Source organism: Neopelma chrysocephalum, unplaced genomic scaffold (genome assembly GCF_003984885.1).
Source record: "Neopelma chrysocephalum unplaced genomic scaffold, ASM398488v2 Primary Assembly neopelma1_65, whole genome shotgun sequence".
Taxonomy (NCBI): domain Eukaryota; kingdom Metazoa; phylum Chordata; class Aves; order Passeriformes; family Pipridae; genus Neopelma; species Neopelma chrysocephalum.
This window is the reverse complement of record NW_020897722.1, coordinates 1,456,031-1,479,327: the sequence shown is the minus strand read 5'-3', so window position 1 is coordinate 1,479,327 and position 23,297 is coordinate 1,456,031. Positions and strand designations below refer to the sequence as shown.

The 23,297-nt window shown below is 41.5% G+C and overlaps 2 protein-coding genes across 9 annotated transcripts in view; one reads left to right on the top strand and one right to left on the bottom strand.

Annotated features, from left to right (window-relative positions):
- Positions 1-18,148, bottom strand: part of KIAA0556 (KIAA0556 ortholog) — a 56,964-nt gene extending 38,816 nt beyond the window's left edge. For 2 of the 6 annotated variants that reach the window (XM_027683663.1, XM_027683667.1), the window contains exons 1-11: positions 17,947-18,105; positions 16,930-17,005; positions 15,089-15,258; positions 10,529-10,611; positions 8,726-8,860; positions 6,501-6,762; positions 5,098-5,247; positions 2,887-3,041; positions 1,740-1,849; positions 1,207-1,321; positions 629-835 (exon numbers count right to left, since the gene is read on the bottom strand). In XM_027683663.1, the coding sequence (XP_027539464.1) occupies positions 629-835; positions 1,207-1,321; positions 1,740-1,849; positions 2,887-3,041; positions 5,098-5,247; positions 6,501-6,762; positions 8,726-8,860; positions 10,529-10,611; positions 15,089-15,258; positions 16,930-16,991 (1,449 nt within the window). In that variant the 5' untranslated portion in view covers positions 16,992-17,005; positions 17,947-18,105. Of the gene's footprint in view, positions 1-628; positions 836-1,206; positions 1,322-1,739; positions 1,850-2,886; positions 3,042-3,470; positions 3,604-5,097; positions 5,248-6,500; positions 6,763-8,725; positions 8,861-10,528; positions 10,612-15,088; positions 15,259-16,929; positions 17,006-17,946 lie in introns of those variants that run through there. The other 4 variants (XM_027683664.1, XM_027683666.1, XM_027683665.1 and 1 more) reach the window with 4 other exon arrangements.
- An 85-nt stretch (positions 18,149-18,233) lies between these two features.
- Positions 18,234-23,297, top strand: part of GTF3C1 (general transcription factor IIIC subunit 1) — a 40,470-nt gene continuing 35,406 nt past the window's right edge. The window contains exons 1-6 of one of the 3 annotated variants that reach the window (XM_027683497.1): positions 18,234-18,460; positions 19,180-19,389; positions 19,561-19,737; positions 20,815-20,958; positions 21,499-21,595; positions 22,080-22,203. In XM_027683497.1, the coding sequence (XP_027539298.1) occupies positions 18,234-18,460; positions 19,180-19,389; positions 19,561-19,737; positions 20,815-20,958; positions 21,499-21,595; positions 22,080-22,203 (979 nt within the window). Of the gene's footprint in view, positions 18,461-19,179; positions 19,390-19,560; positions 19,738-20,814; positions 20,959-21,498; positions 21,596-22,079; positions 22,204-23,297 lie in introns of those variants that run through there. The other 2 variants (XM_027683495.1, XM_027683496.1) reach the window with 2 other exon arrangements.

The following is a 23,297-nucleotide window of genomic DNA, read 5'->3' as shown; positions in this document are numbered from 1 at the left end:
GGATATTTAGATACCACACTACAGTGTTCAGGAGACAGTAAGAAAGATGTTTCAAGCAAAAATATTTGTCTGGAAATAACACTCCATACTGAGTTTCAACTAAATTTCAAAACACTGCATATTTGCCCTCTTTCTACTCTCCTATAAAATTCATATTAAACATCTGAAAGAAATTAGCAGTGAAGCTCCTATACCTTGAGACCACAAGAATTGCTTCAGTTTATCAGCACACACACTTTAAAAAGGTGAAATTCACTGTTCTCAAAGTTTTGTGATCTCGTTCTACAGAACAAAACTTAAAAACTGGATGTGTTCTTTTACCCAAGACAATGCCACAGAGGTAATATATAAGGAGGCAGAGTTAAAGCTTCCTTCATTCAATTGTTCAGTTAAGCAAGTCAGGCAAATTATTCAAACACTGTTCTAAAGCAAAGTTATAACTGAATACCAACATCTTGGACAGGAAAGCCGGATTTGTTAATAATAAGCAATATTTGTAGTCTTTTAAATTATCATAGTTGTTATGCAGTCAGGTTCAAAATGCAATCATGTTTCTGAACAAAAAACCTGGTGATAGAGTATTATATTATAATGAGAGATTTTAATATCCAGGGCTAGGCTGTCTTACATTTAAATTCTTATTGACCAGGCAGCACAAATCCCCAGGGTTGTCAGCATTTCGAATGTCCACATCATGGGGAGACACAAAGATCTTCTCGTCATGTAAATCAAAGAATTCCACCTGGCTCAGGCCCACGTTTCCTGGATTTCCCCAGTTGGAAAGCAGTTCCATAGTCACATAAATGGCATCATGCACTTCCATGCTGGCTGTCATCTGGACCAAAATGATATACGGTAAAAACGTTAAGTGACAAAACAATAAAGTGTGGGACAAAACAAACACTGTTAAGATTGCAACACTGATGGGTCAGAAGCAAAAAGATGGCAAAGTCAAGGCTATCTGGATGGCATTCAGCTCATTCTGGGTCCCACCAATTCTGCCACACACCAACCTTCTCAAAAAGCCCAAAGAGAAAACAGCTCCCTGTTCCTTGTCTGATTCCTTTGTCATTCTGATGAAGTGATAAACTCTGCCATGGGTTTATTAGTTGACATGGGGCAGAACCAGTGGAATACAGATCATTCACTGTACTTTTATTTTAATAATTCTGGGAAGCATCAATTATGGTGCAAATACACACAAACCTTCTCTCTCAACATGGAATCTACTTCAGCTTTGTCATCAGCCAGGGATCTGTCACTGTCACAGGCAGAATGGCTCTCATGCTCCAGAAAGACTTTCAGAAGTTTCTTCTTTTGTCTGAAACAACATATTCTTTTATGTGCTACTTCCTCATAATTCCTGCATTTTTAAGAAACAGTTTAGTTGGTGTGAAAAGATGACAGGATGAATTCACGCACCCACAGGAAAACTCATGTAGGATCACACTGAATGAGAACTGTTGCAGCATCCCATCTTAAAAACACAGGGTTTGGTTAAAAAACTGGGCTCCAGTTCACAGCTGGTTCTGAGAAAGCAATGCCCAGGTTATATAAATACAATAAAGGAAGATGTTGGCAGATCCCTGCTCTTCAGAGACTGGCCCAAGGCTGGATTCCCTGATTTGCTACTACTTGCATGGTTGTCTGAGGGATTTGAAGATTACCAGGTGTAGTGGCATTCTGAAAAATCTCTCTTCAAAAAAAAGGAAGTTAGCCTAAAGCAAATATATATATACCTGCTTCCAAAAGGACAGATTCTCTCAGCTTTTGTCACTGCACTCCTTGTCTGGCTTTTTTCTGGAGGTTCAGTCATTGAGGAAACAAGAGATGAAACAGAAGATTTCTTCTAAGGAAGAAAAAGATGAACATGTTTCATTCAGATTGTTCTCCACATACTAATGAGTATCAGTCTCCATCTCTGGAATAAATAAGAGTTTGGGCCCAGCTCATCTGTAACTCTGTACTGAGTTAAAGCACATTTGACAGAATTGGTCTTGATTTGCAATGAAAGAGTTGAGCTTGGAGCTTGATCTTCTACATGGAAGAAAAGTAACATAAAAGCATATTCTGAGGAATTTCATATATTTACATATATATATATATATAATAGATACGTAAAAAAAATCTCATTCTATACATTTGGTGAGACTCAGGGTTGGCCAAACTTTTGGAACAGGTCTACTGACTTCCTCCTTCTCCAAAAATGGATCATAAACACTTTTAAATCCCAAAACCCCTCAGTTTTATTAGAATAAAAAAATGATTTCTTTTTTTAAATACAGAACTATCAGTGACTACCTAAAAGAAAACAGAGGAAAAGTGCTAAATTTCTTACAATGCTCTTTTTCTGCCTGTACTGCACATTTTTGCCAGTTTTTATTGATTTTCTTGTTTTTAAGATGAGTTTTTAATTGTTTTTAAACACGGTTGTTGGAGATAAGAGATGTACACACAGAAAACCCATACCAGCTCCTCCTCAGTAAGATCTAGCAGTGTACATGACACTGTACTAACAGGGAAGAGTGCCCATATTAATGAGTCCCGCAGGAATGCAGGATTTATTGGTACGGAAATCACACATTATCTTGTTTAAGAAGCTTCCAGGATGAAAATGGCTCAACTGGGCCTGCAGCTGTGCACTTGACTGTATAGACACATCATACTGCTGGTCTATCAGTTGCTCAGTGATCCCTGTAATCAAGAGAGAGCTGTGGGATGCTATCCTGAGGAAGCAGATTAAAGAAAACAACCCCATGGAAGAATAATACAAATTCAATTACGCTTAAGAGGCATCACCATCCATTCATACACAACGTATAAGAGATTGTAATTCATGGGGGGTTTGCTACTCGATCAAACAGCTCTCTCCGGTATTTTCCATACCTTTTCAGGGCCTGTGGAGCTCTGCAGGTCTCTCTGCAAGGCTTCATTCTCAATTTTCATGGCTTGAACCACAGCTGAAACCGAGAGATCAGGATCCTTCTCACACACGTTCTTCCGAGTTGCTGACAGTGACCTCTCTGGTCGACTTGAGGGTCCTGCCACCAAAAGAGGGAAGAAACATTTATCTGTCTGGACATACAGGTATGGAACATCACAGCAGCATCCATTTGAAACATCCAATTCAGTTACTGACACAAGGCTTTGCAGTAACCAGCCCAAGTGAGGCTGAATTCCTCCACTTTGGTTTTATATTGAGATTCACATCTGCTTTAGACAACAGTTAAAACAGCATCGTAACAAGAGGAAAAGTGACAAATGAGAAACATAATTTTTATGGGTTTGGATTGCTTTGTTCTGGTATTTAGTGGAAATGCCTTGTGATAGTCCACTGAAAGAGAAGCACATATAATTTAAGCACAGCAGTGCTTAAACTGGGGTGTTCAGCTATTTTGGAGGAATCCCCAGAGTCTTCTAGCAAAACAAGGGGAGCCAGGACTTGCTATTTGCAAGGCAGAATAAGTCACCTTATCACTTAAGTAGTCATCACAATGCCCATATACATCCCAATCTTCCCACACTTCAAGGAGAAATAGAAACATCACAGCCTATAAACAGGTTTAAAAGAAAGGAAGTAAAATTTAACAACAGATGATCTGAGATTGGACTAAAAGAGAAGCACAGTGGTTATATTCAAAAGAGAAGCACAGTGGTTATAGCTGAGGACTTTGAAAGTCAAGGGAAGAAAAGGGACTGAAGTTGTAAAGACATTTAGATTGAGTGGAAATATTGAAGAACAGGCTGATATTTCAGAGTGCTCACAATGCTGCAGGGAGGTTTACTAAGCAGGAGAGTACAGTGCAGTGGATGCAAGTAACATGAAGTCTACCCTGAAAGACAAGAAATGAAAACTGAGCTGAGATTTGCATGCATTCACACTCCTTACACATTCACACATGAAAACTTTCAACGAGCATTAATCCATCTTTGCAAAAACAAGGACAGGATAAAGTCCTGTTTACTTTTCTGTACTATATCATCCCCCTGAAATGAAATTAAAGCTTTAATGTGATAGTTCCAGAAACAGTTCCAACAAGCACTATTATAACCTGAGGAAATGCTGCACACATCTTTGGGAAGCAGTCAAAGCAAGCATCTGCTCAGACAGATGGTGGGTGAGGGTCTCAGAAGCTACAAAGGGGATTTATTCTGAAGCCAAAAAGAATTAGCTTCTTTTCCTCCATTTGGTTTTCTGCCAATTAAGAAACTAATATTTGGACTTCTCAAAACCATTAGCCTTATTGCTTTCTTGGGACACGAGTGGATTTTGCTCTTTTGAAAAGAGCATCTGAACCACAAAGTATGGCATGTCTGAAAACTTCATCTCAGACCTTTCAAAACTCATCAGACTTGTTTAGGACTGCACTGAAATACAGCTGCAGTCATGATTTCAGCCCTAGTTTAGGGGTTTGGTGTGTGTTGTTGGGTTTTTTCCCTAGGTAAAGACCACATTTTAGCAGCAGATTTTTAGAATAAGCAGCAGTGCCTGCAAAATGTTGTTCTTCAGTCCAGGAAAAATATTTTCCAGAATGGTCCTAGATACTGGCATATCTACCCAGCACTGGAGACTCATCTCCAGTGTTCAAGGTGTAATTCCAGTACAGTCCCAAGCAGCAACAGGGCTGTTTTGCTGTGCTGTGGAAAGCTATGCCTTTATTCTCGTGGAAAAAAATATACCATTTTTATTGCTACAAATGCATCATGTTAAGATCTTCCACCAAAGCATCAACTGCTGATCTGGAGAAGACACACTGCCATTAATACCATAGGGAATAGATTTCCATGAGGAAAGTGGGAAACACAGAGCAAGTGCAAGGACTGAAAGGCAGAGGCAAAAAGTCTTACGCTGTGGAAACAAAAAGAGAAGGAAGATAGTAAAGATACAGAAGACTAGAGTATGTAGGTGCTGGAACTTCTCACAATTTTACTGAAGTGAAAACACTCGAGTTAAAAACAACTAAAAAAAGGCAGGAGAGGGACAGCTAAAAAAAAAAAATCACATAATGAGAGATATGTGCTGAAATTGCATCTGAGCCAGAGGCGGAAAAAGCATGAAAACTCTCCTTATTGACATCATATATTCTTATTTCTTACTAGAACAAATTTTTTCGTGTCTTTTCTGGTGCAAGAACTCAGCAGAGAGTGGCCGAGTGACTTTGTTTTTCACCATGACTGGTCTGACAGGAAGGTACAATTCAACACTGTCCTTTCTTTTGGCAGAGAGAACTCGCACTGGCTTCACTTCTGCAACAGCAAAAGGAAACAGAAATAATCAACTTTGAAGTTATTTAGGAGCAGCCATCCTGGGAAAAAATTATTGGATCCTAACTGCTAAGGTTTTGCTGCTTTATTTATGTTGGCACAGTTAAAGTGATAATCTCCCTCCCTCTCACTGATATTGTTCTATTGATACAGAAGCACATAAGCATGGCTTGCACTTAGTGAAATAAAATAAAAATATTATTATAGTGTACCAATAGATCTCATCTCTACCAGGTATTTACCTGCATTACTGTCAAGAAAAGCCAAAATAAAAATGAACTCCTGAGTCACTTGTTAACACATTACACTAAATTAAATTCTTAAAATACTGACTAAATCTTGCCTTATTTAGAGGGTTGCCTAGTGTAGTTCATATGAGTACTTCTTCCCTTTTTTGAGAATTATTAATACCTCCATTGTTTACAGGTTTGAAACCTTTCTCTAGACAAAAAATCATGTACTCTCCCAAAGATCTTGTTCTCACTGCAGCTCCATCCTTTGTTCCTATGTCTTCCTCTGCCCCCTCCCCATTCACACTCCACTCACATCAGTGATAATGAGAGGAACAATCCTCTGCTCAATTTATTCACAGATTGTTCCTCTTAGTTTATGCAATTAATTATGAATAAGGAAAAGAAAGAACAAACAAAACCAACAACCAAAACCAATTACTGAACCTGAAATGAGTGGGAGGGAATTTTGAGAAATACTGAATGTAGGTCTAGGTCTGGTTTCTGCCTGAACTCCTCACCTTTGACAAGTTAAATACCTTAGAGACCTTGTGACTGGACATTGAGGTCTCCAAAGGACACAAAAAGTAGTGGCTCATATCATTTACCAAGGATAAATAGCACACACTATAACAAGTATCCAGCACTCAGGATGTGAAATAAAGTTGAGACTGGGAAGGTTTGACTGCCTGAATTACAGCAAAAACAGTTCAAAAACCTATTAAAAACACAATAATTTCTTGAGAAATCCCACAGACAATCTGAGACAATATTTGTTCAAGTGTCTAGACCTGGTGATGCAGGGCATTAACTAGGGCTATATCTTTGTGTTTGAAAAAAAATTCTTAATAAAGTAGCAAGAAGACACAAATCTTCCAAATCAGCAGATTAAAATGAGAGTATGGAATAACCCCCAGTGATTAACCAGCCATTCCCTTAAAAGCACTGCTCTCAAAGAATCATTTTTGCAGTGCTGTAGCAGGGTAAAAGCACACAGAGACTCACTGCTCTGATCCTGGTGGGACTCCAGCACAGTGAGGGCACCACAATCAAGGCCAGAGCATCTCCCAGCATCCTGATGTTCAGAAACCTCTTTCTGCAGTGACCTACTGCCATGGAAAGGAAGGTCTTCAAAGCTTGAAATTTCTTCCTCAGTGGAAGATGGCTCTGAAAACACATCCTCTTCAACAGAGTCAGAGTCATCACTAAGGGAGTCTTCTTCCATCCCTTCCTCTTCTACACTGTGTTGCAAGCTGCTCCTCAATTCCTGGTACAATAAGAACAGATTTGTAAGAAAAGCTCAAATGTGCATTTTAAAATAAACCAGTGTGGCTGCCTCTTCCTCCCCAGCAGAAAAAAAAATTCCTCATGAACTCAAAGCCACGATGCAGCTAAAAATATTCATATTCCCAGGTTGTGTCTACACTCCTTTGATAAGGTTGGTAAAGAAAACTCATCCTACAACTCCTTTGTCCCTCCTCATCAGTATCCTTGCAGGAACATTCTGTAGGCCAAGGAGTTTTTATGTGCAAAACCAATTTTTTAGGAATAAGTTACAAACAGGAGGTGAGTAATGGAGAGGGCAAGGGCATGTATTTGTCCAGTCCCTTTCTGTTTGAAGAGTAGCTGCAATCCAGAATTTCCAAATGCCTTGACAAGACTGCCAACATCATGTAATATCAAATTCTTCATAAGCACTTGGATAGATGATAATAGTCCTGCCTTCTACACATCTGTACTTCAAAAACCAGTAGAAAAGAGTTGTGGTCTAATGGGTTAAGCTCTCAGTTTGCACAGATTTTTTGAAGTGGACACACTGTAACAGGATTTTATGCAAAAATTAATCTATTTTGAAACTTGCTGTTGAAAAAATTGCTCTGCCTCTCTCATTATATGCCACAAACAGCACAGATGATGCTGGAGAGCTGCGTGCTTTTATGAAAGGAAAAGGAAAAGACCTTGCATTTCTTAAATGCTTTTTTCCCCCCTGTTTTGTTGATATTAGAGTTCTGAGATAAACACAGGTAAGCAAACTACATAAAATGAAAACCTGAAGCCACTTCAGGTACAAATGAACTGTGACAGTGTATGTTCAGTTTGCAATGAAAGCTTTGAGCTGCTACAGATTACACTTGTTAGGAAATCCATGTTGACAGATGCATATTACAAAGAGCAGGCAAAGTGAGGTTCAAAAGAGGGTTTATAAGCAACCTGAGCATGTCTTTATGACAGTCTAGACTAATATTTCTAGGTATTTGACAGGAAATTGTACAGGCTTTCTTTTAGTTTGAAACCTCACACAGCTGCATTGTACCAAGACATTCAAGAAAACACATTATAGCTTCAGGAAAATCAAAAAGTATTTCCATCTGGAATAAAAAGAAAAGTGGGGGGTTTGGTTTAAAATTATTAAAGATTATAAATATCCATCACTGTAAACAAGTTACCAGATTGTAGAGCAAAAAGTAATCATAAACTCAAGAGCAATCTAGGAAAGAGAGACAGGTGTAAGCTAGGAAAATATGCTTGGGAATTTTGTCTGATGTCAGTGATAAGATCTGCAGACAGTTTCACAGATAGATGCTACTCCACTACCCACAACAGCTTTATTGATGTCATTAATTGGTTAAGCAGAAAAACATCCATAAATTTTTGTTCATTTATTCATCTTTTTTAAGGACAGGACATTCATGAGGTGTGCTAGGACAAACTGCAATTAGTAATCAAAGAGAAGGCTGCACAGTCCATGCAAAAACAACCCTTGATGGAAAGCAACTGTATTGATTCGAATATTTTTGAAACTTCAGTCTGATTTTTGTTAGATAAAACAATTCCATGCAACAATTTTAGCATGATTACTCAAAAACTAACCTAAAGTTGTTGTTTCAGCCTTCTCTAACTTGACAGCCAAGAGTGATGTTCATGTGGACAGCCATGAAGTGAAAGAGGCTCCTTGCTGGGAACACCTTGATTCAATCCAATAGGGACAATATTCTACCTCTTTTAAATAGGACTTAATGCTTTGCAGTGTTGCTGACTGAGACCAGACTTTCAAAAGAAGCTTTACTTTTCATTTTTTCCTTCTTTATGTCACATCTCAACAATGCAGAATGACCTAATGAAGGAACCACTATATTCTGGGTTTGTACACCAGCCAAGACTGACCCCTGGGCCCTTTCACATTTCAAATGACACTACCACGAATAATAGAAGGCAACTGCCAATTGTACCTGGGAGTAATGGAGAGGATCATCACCATTTGTCTCCAAGGTCAAGCTTTCATAAGGTTCAAAATCCTCAGAGTAGTGAAGAGATGGTTTAATGTAGAGTTTACCCCCTTTTTCTGTTTTAATTGCCACAGTTTTCTGTCAAAAGAAGCATTCAAAGAAACTAGATGTCTTTGGTGCTAGAATAATCATCACATTTTACATAACAATGTCTATATCAAGCCCTGCTTTTCCCCTTTGTTCCAGAGAAGGTTTCTGTCCTCCCTGAGCTCACCTTGGGGCCTCTAAATTATGGTTTAACCACCCCGGTCAAACTCCTGACCTGCTGCTGCTGTCCCAGTGTCTGCTAAGTGAACAATGGCAGGAGGACGGTCTCGTTAAAGACAACGTGACACAGAAGCCTGTGTAGTGATATTAAACCTCATTATCTGCTGTTCACACACTCCTCTACAATTCTGTAAGTGCCAGGGGCAGAGATGTCCCAGAGGGAATATCCTAAGGCAAGCTGGCTTTTGACAGACTGAGTTCTTTCAGCAAGTCTATCCTCCCCCCCTCAGAACACACCTCAGCACAGCCCAAGTTTGGCAGTTTTGGATATGAATTGCTGGGTCCTCCAGCTATCAAAAAAACCCACAGGGAAAATCACTGGGAAATTAAACTGCTGAATAGCACAACCTCCATCTTACTCAGTGGTTGCATATTTCCTTAGCTAAATAATTCCAGTTGTTCATTAGGATAACTGTTGCCTTCCCATCCAACTGGATAAAAGACTTAAGGTATCATCCTAAACTAATCCCAAGCAGTAGCCAGTTTTCAGTACAGCTGTCTACATCTGGCTAACTTTCCAATCCAGTCAGAGGATGTGCCTCCTTCTTCACTGGAATGACACAGGTTATGACTTGCTACACATTTGGCAAATTCAGCAAACAAGTCCTGACAGGCCAGTGTGTAAGCAGTGATCTACTGGGAGTAATAGCAGCTGAGAAAATTAATTAAACTCAACTTTGAAGCAGTAAAGGTGGTAAATAAAGTAATGCAGCCTAAAAGCTGCAATATTTGCTGGAAGAAAAGCAAACCTGCATGGCATGAACACTTGATCCACAGTGACACAGACCCTGGACAGCCAGGGCAATTGCTAATCAAGTAGGGTAATTATATGGGTGACATTTGTTCTGTTAATTAAGCCACACTCCTTGACAGGTTAACTCAAATCCTTCTTTAGGCCAAAAGAAAAAAAGACCATTGATGCTTCTCCACTGAACCAACAACTATGTAACTAATGGCTCCAAATTTCTTATATACAGGATATTTTTTCATCTCTGTGCATTTTCCTCTCTTATGATCTACAGTAATTTGCCACAAATTACAACTGAAGCTATGCAAATTACACTTTTGTGTCTCTCAACCCTATTGCAGTGTGGAGAACACCAGTGACAGGCAGGGATGTCTCTCAAAAATGAGTTTCTCCATCCTTTGCACTGGATAAATTCTCTGGGTTGCCATCAGAGATGTCCAGCAACAGCTGTTCTGCTGGAAGACACATTAAGTCAATCGTGTCCAACCCACAAAAGTTTCTGTGACAGATGTCACTGAACCCAGACCCTTTCAGATTTGCCTCTTCAGGCTTCAAAGTACACACAAAACTGGGCACAGAATTATTTCACATTGTCACTCAGCACCCACACCAAGCCAAGACTCAGATTCTATGGGAGTCCCAACTATCTACAAGTTGCAAACGATTTCTCCTGAAATTATTTACAACCTAAGGATGAGTCCAAACACCCATTCTTTCCAACTGCTTCTTACCTGGAGCCAATTCCTGCGTTGGGTCTTGCTGGGTGCAGTCTGTGTGCTGTGTTCTGGCAACTCCCTCTCCCCTAGCTGGGCTGCTTTTTCAGAGCACAAATACAAGGATTAGAAAACAGAAAACAGAAATACAACATGTGACAATATACATAATGGTTTGGGATTTATGTTGGGGTTTTTTTTCCAGATGAGGACAGAAAAGTAAGTGTTTGACATGTGAATGGTATCAACAACAGAGACATCATTCCATTCCAGATCCTGGCCAGTTGTATATTGGGAGTAGGAGCTTGGAATCTCTTCAGGGACAATCATCACCCCGTGTATTCAAGAGAACAAACTCTTTAAAGATACATTAGCTTAACATCAGGTGAAGCATCACTTTTTCTGTCTAGAAAGTCTAGAAATATGCTGTAGAACAGGAGTGCACATCATTCTAACCCTAAGCTGTCTTAGGAAGACAACTGAGCCCAGAACCCCTACTAGCAAAGGCAGGCTCTGACAGACAGGGTTCTGGTGAACAACAGGTGATATGCTGGGTTTACAAAGGAACTGTGTGCATTTACTCTCAAATTAAGGCAACATGAGATATTGGCAGATTAAACAGAATGTATAAGTTATTTAACACACTGTGCAGAGAAGAATTCTTCATGTACAAGCCACAAATGAAGGACAAACAACCATTAGCCTTCATTTCTAAGGCAAGACAGAGTTGGTGCTGGAACTTCTGCAAAAAACCTCTGTATGGTCAAGGAAAACTAAGGGTTCCTGTGCTGGACATGCCCCCAGCTTACAGTGGAACAGTGCTTTGATTGAGACAAAGAGACAAACATCTTGCAGGTCACATCAGCATCCTCAATGGAATAAGAGCATCACCAACACTCTCAGTAGCATCCTAAATAAAGGCATCTCATTTCCTATGTCCAAGACAGATTTACAGCTTCCATTTCTTCTCAGTGGAGAAAAACAGCTGATGCAAAACCTTTTTTCTTTCAGCCATAATTTAATGGTCACCCTAAGCCAGAAGCAACTGGCACTATCAATAAAAGAACCAATTGTCCTACAAAGGTCATAGAATCACTGAAAGATTTAGTTTGGAAGGAACCTCTGGGGTCACCTAGTCCAGCTTTCCATTCAGAGCAGGGCTTACTTCAAATTTAGATCAGGTTGTTCATTATAGCTCTCAATAAGGCATTTTCTTTTTTGGGTTGGACAACAAAGAATTGATGTGGGCAAGTTTTGACTGCAAAAAAACCAAAAAAGATTAATTTTAATTACAGCCACTTGTGCAATCTGGTTCACCAGGAGATTGCACAAATGCTGGTATGAGCAGATAGGAGGAAACAGGAACAGGGTAGGACCATTCTTGGGGGAACAGTGTATGCTTATGTCAATTTGCATTGATCTTAAATAACATTACAGAGCAAGAACAGGATGTTGTTCTATTGCTTCAGTGCAAAGTATTTGTCTCATAGACCCAAAACAGGACTAAGAACAGAGGGGGAAAGGAAGTAGAGCTCCTGCTACTCCATTAAGCTATTCCTAAGTACCTCCAGAAATACTCTGCAGTTATTAATTAGCTTCAGTGCTGATTGCTTCAGGGCTCTTCTGACACTAAGAGTGAACTGCCCTGAGGTTACAATGCTAAAAGGGTGGTCAGACTCAGCCACTGCTTTGGGACAGAACTGGAAGCATCTTTCACTCCCTAAGCAATCCATCTCTTCCAAGCAACTGCCCAGAAGTCACTCATGTATCCTACATATGTAAGTAGGAAAAGGGGAGAGGGTAGGACTTGTGCTACCACTGCTGAGTATTTGGTTCTCAGAAGTGTTTCAGTATTTGGAGAAACTATTGATGAGACAATGCAATGACAGGACATGGGAAAATGGCTTCAAACTGAGAGGCGGGTTACATTAGGTATTAGGAAGAAATTCTTGGCTGTGAGGGTGGGGAGGCCCTGGCACAGGTTTGCTCAGAGAAGCTGTGGCTGCCCCAGCCCTGCAAGTGTCCAAGGTCAGGTTGGATGGGGCTTGGAGCAACCTGGGCTGGTGGAAGGTGTCCCTGCCCATAGCAGGGGGTGGAATGGGATGGGCTTTAAGGTCCCTTTCAACCCAAACCATTCTGTGATTTTATGATTCTTAGTGATGGATTCATGTGACCAGGTCTCTATAAAAACCAGTAATTCAAACTCCAGGCAGAGGTTGATGGAGCTGAGCAAGTCATCTGTGCTACAAACATTACTTTAGAACAAAAACATCCTTCTTGGGGTGGGATGGAATCTGAATACCAACCACTCCCTGCTCTGGCACACGGAATAGGTCCATTGGTATCATTCCCTTGGAGACTTGAGCTGACAGTGCCTATTCCAGGAGGCAAGAATTCAGCAGTACATCATCAAAATATTAGTCATAATCAAAGGAGACCCCATGCTACCCTTAAACCACAACTTTGTGACCACACAGGCATTCACTGGAAGTACAAACATAGTTGTGAAACTACGTGTGGGTTACAGACCCAAAGAAATGACAGGACACCCAGAGCCCAGCTTCACTACAAGCCCATCATTTACTTTAATTCATTTACCAATCCTAAGCATAAAAGTTTATCAATCACTATTATCATTAATTACTCCCAGGGAACACAGACAAAGAAAATAGTCCTGACAAGTAGATTTATGTTGACACTTCTAGGAACCAGAGAGAGGGATTTGTGTCTGTTCTGGATTATTAAGTATCACCTATTCCTAATTTTTCAGTGAAGACTCATCCTATAGATGGATGTTTTAGAAGTAATGAACGATGCAATAACTCTCAAGGGAGACAGAAAAGGAAGAAAACTCAGTGCTGCATCTCAGCTAGGAATCATTTCTGTAAGTAAAATCATATTCAATCATTGAGAAGAAATGCCTAGAAATGAAAGAGACCACAAAATTGCTAAAGTAGAATTCCCAGGCAAGAAGCTTATACAGGTCACAATAATTCCCCCTCTGGACTCCAGTGGCAAAATGAAATGGAAGAAGAAAAACGACAGGATGATGATTCAGTTGACATCTTTCACTGCAGCTTCATGTGTTTAAAACATCAACACTGGAAGAAACAGCACTGAGTTACCTTCTGCAGAGATAATGCCAGAATCTCTAAGTTGATGGAGCTTTGGAAAGGAACAGAGACTGCAACTGAAGCCTTTAGAGGTCCCTAAGACAAGTATTCTACCTTAACTGAATCAAATGGCATCAAGTGACCATAAAAATAATGAACTTTGGATCAGCTTAGAGATAACAACTGCACAGCAGAACTTTGAGAGGAAATTTCTCTTGACTGACTTCAATTACAGCTGCTGCCACAATATCCCTGCACAAGTTCTGGATCAAAAAGCCAAAGGTGTTGCTTTGCTCCCTCAAAGCGTATCATCCCAGAGTGACAAGGCACAAAATTTCCTTCATTTTCCAATATCCAAGAGCATGAACCTTTTTCCATCACTACACACGAGGTTTCACAGCTAAGCTGAACACACCTGAACTTGAATACAAGTAGTATGTGCCCAGTGTGGCAAGAAAACAAAATAAAAGAGAAATTAAGTTAGAGTCATGGTTATTGAAGGAAAAGTTAGTTTCCAGTATTGTTGAGATGAATAAACTTTCAATCATAATAAATTATCAAATTAAGTAACTTTTTTAACTCCTTGTCTTCACTTTTAGGTGAAAATAAAGCTTAAGCAGACCATCTACACAGCACCAGATTAAAAACACCCTCTGGGATAGATAGGTTGTAGTAAGGTAAATATAACTGACTAAGCCTGGTAAACTGCTTTACACGAGGATTTTGTAAAATCAACTTTCTTTTCATTATGCTAAATAGCTTAGAAGGCCAGTAAGCTCATACTTTATACCTTCATGCATGCAAAATTATTCCTGTCACTACATTGCTCTCAATGACAGACAGACTTAAATTAGAAACAAAATACCCATTTTTAGATAAAGCCAACTAATCACTGGGAGAAAATGGTAGATTTTCTTTACTTCAAATATTTAAATAAAGATTAGCTGCCTTTTTAAGACAACTATTATAGCTTAAATATCATTTATGAGCTTAATGCAGCTATTACTGGTTATAATTTGATTACAGTCTATGTCATCAAATGTCATTTGTCCTCAGGACACCAGACTTGGATAACATTGAAGTCCATCAGATTTTAAATCCTATTAATGGTGTTATGTCTCAGACAAAGATACACCATTATTTTACACTGACAATTTCTATACACTTCTAATCTTCCAGTTTTAGTTAGAGCTGTTTAACAAATGAAGAGGCGGGGAAGTTAAACCTTGGAATTAGTCAGGGATCAACTGAAAAACTGACAGGGTGTTGCTGAGACTGTTCCTTACACACGACCAGCTTAAGCACTCGGATGAAAGAGTCCCATGGAACTTCATTCCAAGCTCAAATGGTGCTGCCTCTTTATCACAGCCAGGCCAGTGACCTCATCAACTGAATTACAGCTCCAGTGAGTGCAGTTTTCAAATAGTTCTACCTGCACTCTCTGCCAGGCTCCCATGGAACTCACCGTTTGTCCTGGAGGTCTTTGCCTCATTTTTAAGGCAGCCGTGGGAGGTGATTTTTCGGCGGTGATTTCTCAGCTCTGAATTAGCTCCATTCACATACAGAGAAAAGCCTTGTTCCAGCTGCTCCAGCCTGATCTGCACAGGATCTTTTCTCTTTAACCGTTCCAGTAACCTGGAGCAGAAAGGACAATAATTCATCCTCACGCAGCGCACGTACAGATGGTCAGATCAGCAATAAATACAACAACACACCACGTCACAGAGATGAAAAATATGTTCACAGTTCAAACAACACTTCCAGAATACAGTTTCCAGGATCTGTTCCTGTTCTGTAACACTGTGACAAGATGAAGTCTGACCAAGCCTCTCCCTTCTGACATTTTTTCCATGCTGTTTCTCATTTCACATTATTTTTTTCCAATTGGTATTTGGCATATCTAACCTTTCTTCTTAAGAATTTTTCAGAGTTTTACTTAGAATTTCCAAAAAGCTTGAAAAAAATGGTTGAGGTCTTTTCAAGAAAAAAAAAGAAAAATATTATTTGTTTTTTGAAACTTGAGGTAAAAAGCCCCCGGTCAATAGTGCAGTTAGAGATACCAGAAAATTGAAGGCTGGGTAAAATAATATTTTAAGAATGTCCTTCCTCTGGGCTCAATTTCAGTGAAACACCTACCCTCCCTCTTCCAAGTCTCATCTTCTCTCCTTTCACCATGGCTTATACCCAGTCTATCCTAGCTCCTTTGGTGAGGTGACATGCAGGCCAGGAGGTCGGGATCCTGTGGGTGACAATTTGCACCTGCCCCTGCACAGCCCCCCATCCCCTGCAGCCACCACTCTCTCACACCCACCCCAGGCTTCTCTGACTGCTGAGGTTGTGGCACAAGATGGGCTGTTTCTGCTAGTTTTGGATGCAGCAGGAGCCAGTGCCTGACCTGCTCCCACACAGGCAGCTCTGCAGCCCCACTCCCCCAAATTGCCAGATGTGTCCAACACCAAATGCCCCCAGCACACCTGCAGTGCAAGGTACAGTTACCACCTGCTTGTTGTACTGTAATTCAGTGGCATTTACTTCCACCATAATCCAGAATTAGAGCTCTGATACTAAGGATGTAAGTTGTTTCAATCATTAAATAGATTGGCTTTATTCTCTTCAAAAACTGATTCGGGATACTACACACAAAAGAAACCTGTGGTCACAAAAATTGGATTTTTTTTTTTTTTAGCATAACTGTGGCTTTCTAAGTTTTTTTTGTCTTTTCACTGAACTAGTTCATCACAGAATTTGAGCAAAAATCTTATGGCTTGTGGTAAAGGAGGGAATCCAATAAGAAAGTTTTGCAGGTCCTTCTGAATTAACTACGAAGTTCATCTGTCCAGGGTACAATGACAGGAAGGTACATAAGAACAAAGAGTAAAAGAAACGTTTGAAACTTGTCTGAAAGACACTAAAGTTTGCAAAAGCAACCTGGATGTCCTCATCTCCCACTTTTCTGTATTTCTGACAACATAAAAACCTTGCCTCATAACTACATCCTCACACATCAAGAGCTGCCAGTTACCTCTGAATCTACAAGTTTTTGCTCTACAAACAAAAATCTTCCCTGTCAGCCAGCGAAACAATAACTATTTTATTACTAAATGTATTTATACTTAAATGCTGAAGAAATGCCATGGTCTCCTCTACAAATAAGAACTTTGATGTGTTTAGCAAACAAAGAGAAGAAGAGAGAAACACCTGAATGCTTTGAAGCACAGCAAGTCAGACTTTGCACCACAACTGCAGGTATTTGATACAATGGAACACGTATTTCACACCCAATGGGGGAACAAATGTGTGTCTTACCTGTTTCTCTGCTGAAGGGATATTAAGTATTCGTCATGTTTTTCATCAAAGTCAGTCACCATGTCTTAATATAAAGCTGAAATAAGAATATAATTGTCAGGCAGAATGATTTGTTACGGAGTACCACTGGTCTTGCACCCTCAATAGATGAGAATGTATAACCTGAAAAATGTTCCTCCTTCAACAAGGCATAAAGCTGTCAGTGCAGCAAATAAAGCTCCTGAAGAACAGAGGAAACTGTAGTTGTTTTTACCTATTTTTCAGAACCCTTCACTTCACAAGCTCCTGAAGAACCTAAAAATACTAAGACTGGAAGGCATATGCTATATAACGAGTTTATAACCCAAGACCTGATGAGCAAGTCAACCCTGGGGCACAGGCTGAAGCTTCCTCAGTGTCCAACTGTGGGATGATCTCCCTGCACTGTTACTGCTCACGAGATGAGTTAATTCTACAACTTACTCGCTGCAGAGTCTGTGTACTTTCAAAGTGCCTGATTAAAGATTTTACCTCCCCTTTCAGGAAACATGACCCTTTCCAGCCATCCCCACCAAGCATCCCAAAGCAGTTGCCGCGAGTTGTGCTGGGCCGTTCTCTCACGCACTCACAAGTTAAAATGTGCCACCAACACATCGTACCCAAACAAAGGACCCCCGTAGTTTGTCTTTTACCGACCGCGGGGTATCTGGGGCCGAGACTCCCCGACGGGCTCGGGACCGACCCCGCTGGGCTCTGCAGCGGCGGGGGAGCCCCGGGACCGACAGGGACCCTGGATGGACACAGACCCTGGATGGGCACTGATCCCCGGGCAGAGACCCGGGACCGACACTGACCACCCGAGGCAGAGTCTCCAGACGGACACGAACTCCCGGACGGACACGGGCACCGGGGCACAGCCTCGGAGCAAAGCCCCTGGAGGGACACAGCCCCCGAACGGATCCCAGAGCAGAACCCTCGGACGGACACAGCCCCAGGATGGGCACTGACCCCAGGCAGAGCCCCGCGATGGACACTGACCCTGGACAGAGCCCCCGGACCGACACGGACCACCCGGGGCAGAGTCTTCCGAAGGACACGGAGCCCCGGACGGACACGGACAGACACGGGCACAGCCTCCGGATGGACAGAGCCCCCAGGACGAGCCCCCGGACAGACACTGACCCGGGCACAGCCCCCGCACGGCCCCAGCCCCGTCCCGTCCCGCCGGGGCTCGGCCGCTCCTGTTGCTCGGTTTCCCCGGTGACGGTCGCGCCGCCGCCGTCAGTTCCTGCGCGCCGCGGGCCCGGAAGCGGCGGCGGCGGGGGATGGAGGCCATGGAGGCGCTGTGGGCGCTGCTGGACGAGGTGGCCCTGGAGGGGCTGGACGGCATCACCCCGGCCGTGCTCTGGTACCGCCTGGCCGCCCGCTCGCCGCCCTTCCCGCTGCCGCTGGAGCCCGACACGCAGCAGCTGCTCTGGGCCGCGCTCAGCGCCCAGCCCGACCTGCGCTTCTACCGCCTGCCGCGGCCGCGGCCACCGCTCAGCCTGCAAGGGTGAGGGCACGGGCGGGGGCGGCGAGCCCCGAGCCGGGGGAACCCGGGCCTGGGTGCCGGGCTGACCCCTCGCCACAAGCTCGGCTGGGTCGGTGACAGCAGGAAGGGCGGAGTGTGGCTCCGGAGCTGATTTTAGATATTAAGAGAAAATTTGTCGCTGTTACGGTGGTCAGGCACTGGGATAGGTTGCCCTGGAGGTGCTGGAGGCACCACCCCTGGAGGTGTTTAAGAGGAGTTTGGGTCTGGCGCTGTGTGATGTGATTTAGTGGTTTAAGGCTTACCGTAGGTGGTTGGGACTGGATGATCTTAAGGTTCTCTTCCAGCCTTGGTGGTTCTGTGACCTCTTTGTGAGTCCTGACCAGATTTCCATTCAAATATCTGCTTGCCACTTACAGGCAGAATTTACATGTCCCCGTTCATCAGGGTGGATGTACCTGTTGTTTTCCTTCTCTGTGAACTGTATGTTTCTCTAATTCCCACCACTTCAGTATGCTTGAGTTTTTGAAGATAAAATAATGTATCCCCCTCCTTCTGCCTCCTGCACGCTGAGGTTGGGTTGTACTTGAGGAGCACAGCGCTGCTCTTTGTGTTTTTCCAGTTTTGATATCTCAAAAGAGCTTCATTTTTCCAAGGTGCTCCATAGGGTTATCAGCATTGTTTGTGACAATCTTTCATTTCTCCTTGCTTGGTTAGATGTTAGCTCTCTGCTTTTATTCCAGATATGAAGAAATAGACCATGAAACGGGAATACTGGAAACCAGAAGGGATCCTGCTGCTTCAGATGATATTTATCCTGTCCACATGATTTTGGATAACAAAGATGGCATACAAGGTTCCTGCCAGTATTTTAAAGAGAGAGTCGATATCACTGATCAGATAAGGAGGAAGGATTTGCAGCCTTGTTATACTTACCAAGAAGCTGTTGAAAAGTGAGTGAAATCCTTATATCTGGCATTAAAATACCTTTAAGGGATTTTTTTAAAGTCCTTGCCCAGTTTGTACTGATTATATCAAGAATGGTGTTTGTAGGAAGAAGGGGATTGACCTCTCTGTTTTTATGGAACTAATAACAATATATTACTCTTCCTTCTGTTTCTTAGATGGGGAGAGAAACTAGTCATTGTTGCTTCCCAAGACCAGCGTTACAGAGCTTTAATAGGCTGGGAGGGGGACCCTGACTTAAAACTCCCTGACTTCTCCTACTGCATCCTGGAGCGTTTGGGCCGTGCTCGGTGGCAAGGAGAGCTCCAGAGGGACCTTCACAGTGGGGCTTTCAAGTAAGTTTGCGTTTTTGTCCGTGAATTAAGTCAAAGCTAACAAGTTGCCACTTGTTATTTTTGAGTATTCCCGTGTATTGATTTGAACTCCTGTGTGTACTGGTAGTGTTTCATCCTTACTACCAGGAGTACTTGGTTCTTGGAGCCCGTATTGCTGGAACTATACTGGTCTCACCCTTGAGTTCATTATACTTCCAGAAATTGTCTGTTAGGTCAATACACAAGTTTCTGATTTGTGGAAGTTCTTGCTTTCTCTGAATAACTTTTTCTTCAAATTTGGGAGGGAACAATGATTTTCATTTCCTTTTCTAAACTGCTGAGAAAGCATCTTATCCTGCCCAAGTCCTGGAGAGATTCTTGGATGCCCATATTTTGTCCCCAGCATTTCCTTGTGTGACATCTTCCTCCAAATGAGTGGGAGCCTGAGTTACCAGCCTCCAAACTAGGCCATGTATTTTGTTGATTAAGAGAGTGTTACACAGCCTCTTAGAGAACTTCTGAAGTTCTGCAGAATATTAGCATTGCTGTAAGGATTCACTGCTTTTAGGGCATAAATGGGTTGTAGCTTGCAAACCACCTGGCGTTGTTTTGTACCACTCAGGAAACTCTTTTATGTAACTTGTATGATGGAGGTAGAGGGTTAATCTTTTGTGGATGATTTTCTGTTAGTTTGGTGGCCCAGGTCAGCTCAACAAGGAGTGAGATGAATATCAGAGGTATTACAAGGAGGGTGGTGATTGTGGTGTAGCCAGGAGGTAAAAAGACAGGATGGAGAAGGGGATACAATGCTGATTCAACTCTGTCATCATACCATGTCATGACACTCTGTGCCTAGACTCTAGGTTAAAATCAGAGGTATTTCTCTCTGTTTATTAGATTAAGTATGAAAATAAATTTCACAGGTTTTCTTAATTTTGGCACTTCTTAATTTTGAGTTTGTCACTTTGAAAATTAGCATATATTGTTAAGACCATAGCAATTTAGGTAAAGTGATCTGGGGTACTGGATAATTAAAATTATTTGCAGAAGTTTCTATGCCTATATCTTGCCATCTTTATCTTGCCATCTTTTCTTTAGAGTGGATGCTGGAAAACTTCATTATCACCGAAGAGTATTGGACAGAAATGGTCTCATAACAATGCAATCCCACGTCATACGACTGCCAAGTGGAGCACAGCAGCACTCAATTCTTCTGCTTCTGACTCGCTTTCATGCTGACAGGTATGTTTTAAAGGTCTGCTGGGCAGACTGTGACCTTTTACTATGATGAGAGATTGCTCTGTTGTCACAGAACCATCAAAGTTTCCTGGTATTGACTCTCTTCAATTCCTTTAACTCCTCTTCCGAATGCCAGGCAGTTCAGTAGAATATTCCAGTGCCTGTCACCTGCCTACATAAACCTAACTTTTCTTATTGTAGCACTGATCACTTTGTTAATTTTGTGTGTTTTCACTTCCAACACATTTCTAATAGATTTTTTTGTTTTGTTTTCTTATCTTGTTTATAATTAGAACTTGTGCTTCTGTGGATTGCCAGTGAAGTAACAGCTTGGGCTTAGTCACTGTTCCCTTGGCTGAGATCTCTTCTCAGTGACAAATTCTCTCATGTGCTATTCACAGAAGGAAAGAAAACTAATTCCTAAACCAATCTGAGAACACTTAGCATACTTTCTCTAGTGACTGACAATTTGTAAAGCTGCAACTCATTTTTATGAAGTTATGTACATACTTACATGTAAAATAATTTTCTTTTCTTGGTTAGGAGGAGCAAATATGATATTCTAGTGGAGAAGCTCTCAAGTATGCTAAGTGCTCGTTCAAACCAGATGGAAACATTAGGAAACTTGAGGGAAGAATTGGTGAGATTCATTCCTCTTTCAAATTCTCACTTGGTAGAGTCTAGATAATTAGCATCAAAGGCACTCATTCTTGCTGCCTGCTTTTTAAAGTTGCACAAAGTTCTGGGGGAGGATATCAAAAGGATCTTAAAAACCTACTAGATCAAGTTACTGTTGGTGTTTGTCATAGGGAAGGAGTTCTGTTCCATCCGCAGCTTCAGAAATGTTTTGTCAATAAATATCATCATACATTTCTTACTTGTCCAAGTAAGAAAACAAACAAACTGTTTGTTTGGATGGTAGAGTTGGAGGAATGCAACACTCCAGAAACATCTCACGTTCTGCCCAGTGTCTACACTAACAGGCTTTTTAGTTCCTTTTTGGATATCCTCCCCCGGAACACTGTGTTTTAAGAACAGGTAGTAGGAATGTCTTTGATGCTTTGATCTGCAGCAGGTTGAGGCTTTTGGGCTACAGTGACTTTTGCCATTTCTCTTTGCACCAGGGCCTTTGTGAGAGGACTTTCAAACGTCTGTATCGGTACATGATCCATGCTGGCCTGGCCAAGGTCGTATCTGTGCCACTGCAGGACATCCACCCCGGTGGAGGACCCTACAAGACAAAAAAAGGTAACAAGAACCATATTTGTGCTTTCCTCTTGTGTAATTACGTTGATGTCATTCTATCAGTAAGCCTCATATCTCAGATTAAAAGAGGTGTAAGTGAAATCTGTCTATGCAATTATGTGATAAATGTGTTACTAAAGCTGTATCCCACTTGCATTAAGCATTTGCTCCAGGTTTTTAAGGAATGGCTGCAAGTTTGTTGGATATAAATGTAAGCTGTTTCAGTGGATGTGACCTAAGACTGCTCAAGCCAATACAGAGAGTAGGAACAAAGCAGTCTGCTGACCTTTCAGGTTGAAGTTGAATGACAAGTCAATAAACTTGAAAAAAAATGTATGAAATAAGCTAAAAACACAGACCATTTGGTTGTAACTTTTTCTAAAGTCATGAGAATACAAAGTTTCTCTGAGAAGTTCTTATCAAAATATGGAAGTAAGCTCCTACAGCACTGCCTTGGAATTCACAGAACACAGAATATTCTGGGTTGGAAGGGACCCACAAGGATCATCAAGTCTAACTCTTGGCCTGTAGGGATCAAACCCACAACCTTGGCATTTTTAGCTCCATGCTCTAACAAACTGAGCCAGTCTCAGAGTCAAGGTAAGCAAGATACCCAACAGCTACTATCCAAAAAAGCCACAGTCTGCTGAGGGATGGTTTAATGCATAGCCAGCTTTGAATTCAAATTTAGTTGGTTACAAGAACTGCTGATAACTTCCAAAAATGTAGTGAAAAGACAAAGAAAGGCAGAACTGCATGAAGAAAGGGAACAAAAGAAAGCAGCTGCTCTCAGAAAAAGATGCAGATAAAACTTGCATGGGGAAAAAACTACAAGAAATAATAATAGAAAATATGAGGAAAGACAGTATCACCAATGGAATTAATGCAATTGCTGAAAGAAATCTAAACCAAATCTTTAATCACACAGAACATCCTAAGAGACAGATTTGCAGGGTTAGAAATAAAATAGTTCTAAAAGGTGAACAGTATGGTTCTTAGAGACATAGTGAACTTTTTGGGGGGGGGAGGGGAAATAAATCTGATATGAACTGAACATTCCAAATTCCATAGTCTTTGTGAAAAGGAGGGATATGAAA